The 10,083-nt window shown below is 38.3% G+C and overlaps 1 protein-coding gene across 1 annotated transcript in view; it reads right to left on the bottom strand.

The window, feature by feature from the left end:
- Positions 1-9,036: 9,036 nt before the first annotated feature.
- The window catches only part of ACVR2B (activin A receptor type 2B), a 100,323-nt gene continuing 99,276 nt past the window's right edge, over positions 9,037-10,083 (bottom strand). Inside the window, exon 11 of the mRNA XM_050892275.1 lies at positions 9,037-9,367. Coding sequence (XP_050748232.1) covers positions 9,173-9,367 — 195 coding nt within the window. The 3' untranslated portion in view covers positions 9,037-9,172. The remainder of the gene's footprint in view (positions 9,368-10,083) is intronic.

Genomic DNA, 10,083 nt, shown 5'->3' with positions numbered 1-10,083 from the left:
GGCCTCAGCTATGCCTCTGCAGGGATTTTGTTAGGGATTTTGGATAGCAAAGATGCCATGAAAACACCAAAACATTCTTCTATAAAAAAAGAAATACTCCCACTAGATGTCAAAGACAATAAAATAACAATGATTTTTAACGTCGCACCAACAAAAGAAGCAATGATTTGTAATTTACTGTTTATTTTCATATACAAAAAGATAAACTTGAAATAGTTCTTTCTAGTTTTTTTTTCCTCCTATCTGTTGGGGTGTAGCTGCTTCACACAGGGCAAATACTACATTCATACTGGTTTATTCGGACACCCAGTGCAAAGCTGAAGCAGCAAAACTCCAACTTGGCAGATCTAAGTTCAAACTTGAGACTCATTTCTAAAATACCACAGTAAAAAGGAACAAAGATCCACTGCAAATTCATGAACTATGATACAATGTTCTTTCCAAAATGTCTTCATTTCATAACTGCAATACAATGGATGTCTGCATTAGGCCATTTTATGTATACATTTTATATATATAAACTTTTGCAGAATATATATATAAAATATACATATATAAAAAATCAGCACACTTCAATCCAAAAGGGGTTACAGCAACGAGCTTAACTCTCTGTATACTTTTTTCTTTAACAGGATACTTTAGTATAACTTTTGTTAACTCAGTAGTACAAGCTATCTCTGTTCTACATTTTTATAGCTACAAGAGTGAAATATAACCTACAACATTTACATTTCACATATCTTGGTATACAAACAGTACTTATTGAATTTGAGCCAAGGACCAAAAGACTCTTTAAAAATTATTTCACCATCTGATAGAGCTTCCTGTAATTTACACTCAGTTTATTCTGCAATCTTCTAAATCATTTACTTAATCTCATAGTTTGAGTTTAAATCCATTCAAACTGGAAATCCTGGAGAAACAGGTTACTGCAAACTCTTATGTATACTCTATATATACAAGTTAAGTAACACAGCGTAATAAGACTTAGCTATTTATCCTAAAACTGATATACACATATTTCACTACGCTAGACAAGTCTTAGGATTTTTATTTTATTTCTTTAAATAAAGCACAAATTTAGAAGTAGCTGGTAAAACTTACAATAAGATGGTTTCAAATGACAAATGGTTAGGGTGAGATTTCTTTCTGCTGGTGCCAAAACATTTTCTTGTGAGTTTTGTACTATGCTGTGTTGTTTAACTGTATGCGTCTAATGTTACATGCAGAAAGCTCTTTCCACAAGAATTGACATCAAACTGTACTTAAGTCAACTTTACAGTATAAAATTTGTCAAACTTAAGGACGAATGTGAAAATATTAACAGGTGAAAGATCAGGCTTTCAACTCTATCATGAAGATCATGCAGAATTCATAAGCAGATAGTTTGAGCAGATTGACAATGGCATTGTGCGGACTTATGGCATAGAATTGAGGTCAAGAATGTTACTTAGTTTGCAGTAACCACCTCCTTCAATTCTCATCCACCAACAGATCGACTTTTGCATCATAGTTATTCCATTGGAAGGCCAGCAGCATTGCAAAATGCCTCCTTCTGGGAGATTTTAGTACTTTTGTAAATGATTTACCAAAGAGAATCATAAACCATCAATAGCCATAGAAGCATTTGACATTCGAGGAAAAAACGGGGAAAGAGAAACATCTCCTTTTCTTCCTTTAGTAATAGTAAATTAATCACTAGCAATTAATTACTAGTAATTCATTAATTAAATGAATTCATTAATTAAATGAATTACTAGTAATAATAAATTCATTACTATTTGGATTGGAAAGCTACTACTTTGTCCAAGTAAAATACAGACTGTAATGTTACATCAGCTACATGGATACATTTTTTAAAAACAGACACTTGGGAGGGGAACACGTACAGTAAAATGTTAATGAAAAGAATGGCCTAACTTTTTGTTTTTCCCCGTAAAATATATCCTGAACAGAATTCTCTTCAGCAAAGTACCATTAAGGAGAAGTCACTGTGGCTGAAGGTCTGCTTTTATGAGAAGGTTCTCGGGAGAAGGTAGTAGGAAAAAGGAAAGGGCCAGACAGGTTCTAGGTCTTGCCAACACGTTTTTTGCTATCCACGAAGCTGCTCTGGTGCTAACCCCCCCTTCAGGAGCTATGAAATGCTCCAACCTCCTCCTCTGCCTCTGTCATGGTTGGATTTTTGGTTTGCGTTGTTTTGGGTTTTTTTGGGGGGTGTTTTGTTTTTAACGGTGGGTGGCAATGCAGAGATGCCAGTGACTACTGAATTAGGATTTTAATTGACTAGGATGGTTACTGGTTAAACTTCAGTTCCTCAAAACAGTGGAAAACTTGGATAAAGTATGGCCAATGCCTTCCTTTTCACAAAAACAGAAGCTATGAAGTCTTCCCAGAACATGCTTTAGTTTTGCAATACTAAACCTTACTGGAATGTTGTACACTGAGGTTTTTTTGTTTTTTAACAACTGGAAAGATTAAGAGGCCTCTGCTTCAAAATGGGCCAAAAAATGCAGAAATAGTGTTTTAATCACATCATCTGCCCCATTAAAATACTGAAATAAAAGGCTAACAAAGGAAGCACTTTTCAGAAAACACTTTCTTGATATATATCCAGCACAATGCCATTACAGAGCTTCAGAGAAGCCCTTTTGGTTTCAATGTTGGAAAACAAAAAAGTTTTGCTTTTTTCCTTCAGTCCTTGGGGATCACTTTCCATTTACATATATATATCATATATATACATGTATATATGTATATGATACATATATATAAACACCCATATATAGCAAGGTTCCTGTTTGTGTATGTTACAATATTGTAGTATCAAGGAGAAGCCAGATAGCAACACTGTTTAACATGAGGTTTGAGGTAATTGGTTCTTGAAATACCTGGATCACAGACTGCATCCAGAAATAACAGCTGGGCAATGAAAAGTGTCTTTTCAGACAGAAAAAACTAGTAAAAGAAAAAAAAAAGCTTACAGCAGTTGCTTTTACATGGAAAAATAAAGGCACAACAGAATAGCATTACATTTCAGAACAGCTGGATGGACATAACACAAGTATGATCTCTTTCTGTGGAAGTGTCCTGACAAAAAGGATTACTGCTTACTCGATAGGTTACTACTTCAGTCAGGGAACCGAGCGTCACCCTAAAACTAGAGTTTTAAAAAAGAAGTCCCATGTAAGTAAGGGACCAGGTGTGTTTGGAAAGTGCTCCAGGAACACACGCGCACTCGTGGTCCCACAGAATTGGATGGCAAGTCTCCCCCTGGCTTCCACAGGGCCAGGACTTCACCAAGAACACAGATGTAGGACTCGGCAATTGCAGGAGCCTGCTCGAAGTCGTTTAAGCACTAATTTCAAAAGGCACACTGTCAAACCAGCTTCAAGGTAGCGCAACGCGTTGTTTGGTTTAAAGCTTTTTTCAGTAACTCTTGCCCCACTGACACTGTGCTGCCGAGGTTAAGGGAACCAAAAAGACCGGAGTGAATTTTAGGTCCAATGGGAAAAGTTAGCTTAAGTGAAAAGAATACATTTTAAGTTTTTTTCTTTAATACTTTTAGAATACCTTGGATTAGTTACACAAATTTGGAATGCTCTTTTTTGAAGCAGGACTTTGGCCATGACAGTCCTCCTTTTCTTTAGTGCCTCCGACCCAGACGGTAAAATCTGACGTTGGGAACACAGAGCACATATCTGCGTGTTCTGGTGAAGCCTGATTAGTTGTGTCACTTCAGAGAGAAGGAACTTCTAGGAACCGGTTTTATCAGGACTCTACTGGCAACAGCTCCTTACAGATCATATTGTCAATGCAGCAGACGCAGCTGCTATAAACGGATATGGCAGCGAGCAAGATCAGCCCGGCTATTTGGTCTCGGTAAATTCTCAACACCCTGACTTCACAACTCACTGCAGCATCGCGGCATACGCCAGAAGACACACTGCTCACACATGGATACTCGCATGAATACATGAAAAAACTCTTCCTGGTTAAACTGAAGATGGTCATAGAAAAGCAATAAGCATCTTTAGCAGAAGGGATGTGACATGCAAGATAACCTAAACATATACTCAGTGCCGTCCTCGAAGCATGTCCAAGTACATCCAAACTTGCTCCTCAAACTGGTTTCAGGCTAAACTTGTTCTATCCTCTAGACTTTGATGTAGTGCACACTTAATTTAAACTTTATATATATTTATTTATTTATTTGCTGTGCGTACACAGACCTTTCTCCCTTTTCCCTGCAGAAACATATTAGACATTACAAAAATAATTTGTGGTATAAAAGAATTCTCACACTATGTAGAATTTTTGTTTGTATATGTAACTAAAATATATATATATTTTTCCAAAAGTAAAAAAGTCAAAATGTCCTTATTTTCCTCTATTATATAGTCTATTTTATTTACAATGTTACCAAACAATATTCTGTATGTAAAAGTGATAATAGTTTGCGGGACACTTCCAGCTTAGCAACTTCTCAAGCGGAGTGTGGCTTGAAGAGGACTGCAACAACAGCACTGTCACAACGTTATCAACCAGCACCTTCCTCTGCAATACGAGTTTCTTCCATACTAAGTGAAACCAGATCCTTCCCCTGCAAAGCAGGGCAAGTTCTGACAGTCTGCCTAGAAAGCAGCACAAGAGGAATAAAACGTGTGTTCTCCGGTTTCTGTGCTGTGATATTAAGGGGGATCAGGATTCCTAATGGCGAGGCCTGACCCAGCCAACCTGGAAATAAATCCCCAGCAACGCTGCACTGAGTGGACCCAAGGCTTCTGCTGCTTCTACTGAAACCAACAATGTCAAGTGGGAACAGCAGTGAGGCCGGAGACCCGAGAAAAACGCAGGGGAGTTACTGGGGGGCACTCGCGGACCTTCTCTTTGAAGCAAACATACACCAAGATCTCGGCATTTCCATAGGTGTAACCTTATCTAGCATAGTATATTCTCTAAGAGAATTTCAGCTGAAGAACGAGGCAGAATAAAAAGTGGTTTTCTTTTGTCTTAAATAGAGAAAACTTTATGATCAGGAATAGCTAAAATCCTTAACCATAATGAATTAGCCTGGTGCTACTTAACTGATGGTTAGACTGGTTTATAGCCATCGCTTATAACACGCACATAAATTTCAACATGAGCCACATACAATTTCCAGCCTTGCTGTACTAATGCAATTTCATTAGCAAGTCCCCTCTATCGTCTCAAAAAAAGCAAATTTAGTTCCTGTGCTATTTCCAGTTTCAAAATGTGAACTCAAACTTCCTCCACCTAGGAAACCAGCCCAGCCAATGCAATAAATTCATAAAGGGAGTTACACTGGAGAGAGGGGAATCCTGGCTCCTAAAGTCAAGGAGAATTTTTACCCAGCATATTCAAGGTTAATATTCACCTAAGAACTGCCATACAAGAGAGGAAGGTCAACAATAAAATTCTGCCGCAAAGTTTTTGAAGAGCTACTTCCTCTAAGTCTGAACGGGAAGTGAAATTTAGTGCTTGGGAAGTAACGTTAAGAGCTGTTGTACCCATCATACTCAAGGGAGTGTTAAGAGGAAAAGAGCCGCGATTGCTTATTACGGCTACACCTATGGATGTGCCCGACCGCTGACTTGGAAAAAGCCTCTGCAGTACCGAACAGAACCAAAATCATGTTGTCAATGAGAGTTCAAACGCTAGATTAGTGGTGAGGAAACTACTTGCTTGACAGCTCAAGTGTTGAAAGACCACTAAGTTAATCAGAGCTTGTCTTCATTAATAAAATAAATAAATACCAGTTTAAAAGAACAGCGTTAGGTAAACTGGTACAAATTTGTAAATAAGCAAAAGTTCAGGATTTCCTTCTCTGCTGCAATAGCAAGACACGCATACCTACATACATTTACAATTTGTAACTGAGCGCACACGCAATTTGGAAATTCTTTTTAAAATCAGTTTCTGAATCCTGTTGACAAGATGATCTATAAGGAACCATTACACCAGGAAAGATGTAATACTTTACAATCAACATTTGGTCAAAGTTTGTACGGTCGTGCAGTTCCCCGCAGTAAGATGAGCTACACGTGAGAATTTTTGTTTATGCTTTCTCAAAAGAGAAGATTTCAGAGACTGTCTAATAGGCTATTAAAATCATATGGCACTTTCAATAAATACTTTAAAGCTTCTTAAAGAAATCAGGATAAAAAAGCAACTGCTGTAATAAGCCTGTTCTAGCAATAATACGTAATGCTGAAGGAAAAAATCCAGAACAGCAAACAGACATTAACAGTTAAAAGACAGTACAGCTTTTTTCTTTCTGCAGCAATATGAACTGGCTCCCATTCCCGGGGAAGGGGGAAATGGGAGCAAGCCCACCTCGAAAGAAGTATTCACTCAATCTGAACTGCTCTACGCTCCACCCCAACCCTTACATCACTTCACTTCTAAAACAGTCACATTTTTATATAAATCTCAGTGCAGAAATGTATTAAACATGAAAAACACTGACCCTGCAAACCTTTACGACCATGCTTAACATTAAGTGAGTGCCTAACGTCAGGACACCAGAAGAGCTACCTACACGCTTAATGCTAAGCATAGGTGTGTTGCAGCATCGGGCCCAAAGATGCCAACCGCCACCGGGGACATCGGCTGGGTCAAAATGGTATCGTTCTGTCTGGTTTTGTCAAGGTGTTCTCAACAGAAGCACATCAAGAAACAGAAACTTCCAAACCTACACACGGAAATACAGTTACATGTGTGTACATACTAATATGCAATATACATTCAGTAACTTGAAAGAATAGGTTAAGACTTTATTCAGATAGACAAATTAAGGCAATTATCTTAATGTCTCTTCAAGATAGAGGACCGTGTCCTCATTTGTGACCTCTAGGTTTTAAAGCTATATTTTTCAAGAAATATATTTCAATTTTCTTTATATTTTCTCCAATTAGAGATTTTGTCTGCTTAATAAATTATATCTGTGCAAGGGTGCACGCTGACAATTTGGCAGTGGCGAGAAGTCCAATTCGTTTATATAATACAGACTTTTCACATTTTTGTTACAGGGTGATTAGTTTAGGACTGCATTTTGGCTTAACACAAAGAAGAATTTAGAAGTTCTGGCCATCCAATGGACATAACTTTGTCAGTCTAGCAAGACACAGAATTCATGTTATATTCAAAGTAAAAAAAAATAAAAATAATAAAAAAAAGAAAAAAAAAGATGTACTGTCCTTTCACTAAAACAGACCAAAAAAATAACACAGAATGGAAACAGCCTTCACAAATAAGAGTGAATAATGCCCAGGTACCTTATATAGGCAGTTATTCTACAACTGTATACAGTTATTTACAATGGTGCTTTATAAAACAAAAAAAAAAAATGGTAGCACTTCCTAAAAGATTTTGGAACTTTTTTTCTTTTTTTTCTTTTTTTAAAACTCCCTTGTCATAAAAGCCAACTTACATTAAAATATACTTACTACAAGACAACACAACTAACAAAATATATAATAAAACTCATACAAGTAGAAAATTCTGAGGTATTTCTGGTTTGAGGTGGTCTGTGGTCATGAAGTTTTTAATTTTTTTCAGTTTAAACCTCGGAAGCCACGTAACGTGTGTGTGTGTGTGTGTGTGTGTGTGTGTGTTTTGTGGTTTTTTTTTTTTTAGTTTTTTTTTTTAAACATTGCATGTTTTGCAAATTAAAAAAATATTTCAATGTTGAATCAGCAGCATTAGGAACATTCACTGACTAGAGCGAGTTTATGGCATAATAAGAGTAACGGTATTTTAGAATATGCACCACTTTAAGACAAAAGAGTTTCGTCACAGAGTAAGGAGAAAGCAGCGTCAAAGAAACCAGTCGGAGAGATGCTGCGGTAATCACTGCTGCTGCTCAGCGGCCTCTGCGGCCTGCAACTGGGCAGGGCAAAGGCTTCTCGGATGCTACAGGAGCCATCTGCCACCGGTTCAGGTATTTCCACCCCTCCCCAGCCCCAAATGAATACAGGGAAAAAAAAAAAAAAAAAATTATAAAGCCAGTTTTCACACTTTTCCTCCTTTCACCATCTGCACCAGTAGCTTGGGCTGACAGATAATCAACCCCAAGGCCGAATTTCCTGAACTGACTCGCACGTACAGTGAGATGCAAAAATTTTCCCATCTTCCAGTATTTTACCGAAGTGCTTCTGAGAACACACTTTCCCACCTCTTCCAATTACACTGCCTAAAAGCGTCCTTCCCGTTACTATCTGGAGTCGAAAAATAAAAGGTAATTATAGTTCTGCTTTGTTCTTTTACCACCCAAGCCCGAGATACTGGAGGAAGAAAGAACTAGCGCCTTGCTTACAACCACTGGCTCTTTAACTCAGCTTTCTCCATACGCTGCAGCCGTTAATACTCTGCCCAGAAATGTCCTTCCCCTCCTCTAATGGTTACCTGAGAAGTAGCTCCATAGCAAATGATGTTTCCCCAAATGCTGCCAAGTCCAACGTCACTCTCCCCACCCCTATTCTACGCTCCCCCCTTCAATTCTACCATCAAGAATTAACATTCTCCGCCCAGTTACTTTTTTTTCCATGTTACAATGACACCCGTTAGATCCGTAAAAGACACATCTGCTGTTTTTTTTTGAAGCTCACTTCCAAAAAAAAAAAAAACCAAAAAGGAACTGAACCCAAAACCAAAACAAAATGGGGAAAAAAATCCTTTTGAGGAAGGTGTATTCTTTATATAACAGTCTTAAGTTTCCTCCACAGTTTGCAGCATTGCGTTTTCTAAGATGGTAGGTGGTTTTCCTTTATGTCACAGATGCTCTGCTCAGAAGACAGACCGATAAAGAGAAACCCAGAAAACTGAATAAAATAAAAACAACTGAAGTGAGTTTGTTGAGGTTCTGAGGTACCTGCACCTTTTCTGCATTCATTAGTCGGCACCTGAATGCTTGCTGAAATGTCCATTTTTTTAATACAGTAGAGCAATGTGCTGGTAAAATTGATCCAATCCAAAAAATAATAATAATAATAATAACAATAATAATAAAAAGTCAAGATAAAATAGCAGCTGCATTCATGTGTTTGTTGGATTTCTGTGTTTGTTTTTTTGTGTGTTTTTTTTTTTTTTTAAACTTTTTTCTTTTTTTTTTTTTAAATCCACTGAGTCTGGAAAGACAAAAGTGAACCAGGACTTAGATACTAGACTCTTTGGGCGGCAAGTCCACGTTGGTGACGGACGTCACGATGGAGACAAGGCAGTCCGAGGTAGTGCCGTTTACGGATTTGCGGATCTGCGCAATGCGCTCCTCGACACAACCCGCCGAGAGCCGAGCCTCCGCATCGTGGTCCCAGCACTCTTCGATGGTCACGCAGAGCTGCGCCAAGCCCTGCGGACAACAAGGGGGAGAAAGCACCTTCAGCAACAAAGTCTGCTCCGGGGACCGTCTTTGCCGCGGACGGGGAGGTCCACTTAACACAGCTTAATGCCATAAAGAAAAACTAAGAATATTTTCTCCACGGTAAGCAAATTATCATGAGATTAGCTTCAAAAATTACTTTAAATATGTGTTTTCGGGTTTTTTTAAGCTTCTGCTTTCTAAGGCTGTAGGGCTTGGTCACATCCAGCTTTTTTTCATAGCCCCAGAAGTACTGTTTTTAATATCAAAATACATCCTGAGATTCAGCAGTTAAAGCTTTAAAAGACAAGCCATCAAGTATTACGATTCCCATGATAAAACCATGAGAGCTGGCAGCACCGTATCAGTTACTACGAAACCGTTGCTTTGTTTGCGATCACTTCTGAAAATAACTGAAATAACCGAATTCAACAGTGCTGGAAGAGTGCAGCTCTTATTTGAACCCTCATTTAAACTGGAACACTCATCTTTATCTACAACCCGTAGCTCTCCTTGACTTCTAGGCAATGAGTTAGGACACCTGAGTCTAGCCAAAACCGTGGCAGTTTGGTCAGAATAGAGACATTTAGCTTCTTACTGAAGCTCTGTGAGATTTCATCATCTGCTCAGTTTCCCAGTCTGAAAAAAATCACCTCTTTTATTAAAAACGCAAGCCTGTAATGATCTACCTCTGGGAAACCCACGCT

The sequence above is a fragment of the Gymnogyps californianus genome, chromosome 2 (assembly GCF_018139145.2).
Source record: "Gymnogyps californianus isolate 813 chromosome 2, ASM1813914v2, whole genome shotgun sequence".
In the NCBI taxonomy this organism is placed as follows: Eukaryota; Metazoa; Chordata; class Aves; order Accipitriformes; family Cathartidae; genus Gymnogyps; species Gymnogyps californianus.
The sequence above is the reverse complement of the archived record's forward strand: the minus strand, read 5'-3'. Positions and strand labels throughout refer to the sequence as shown.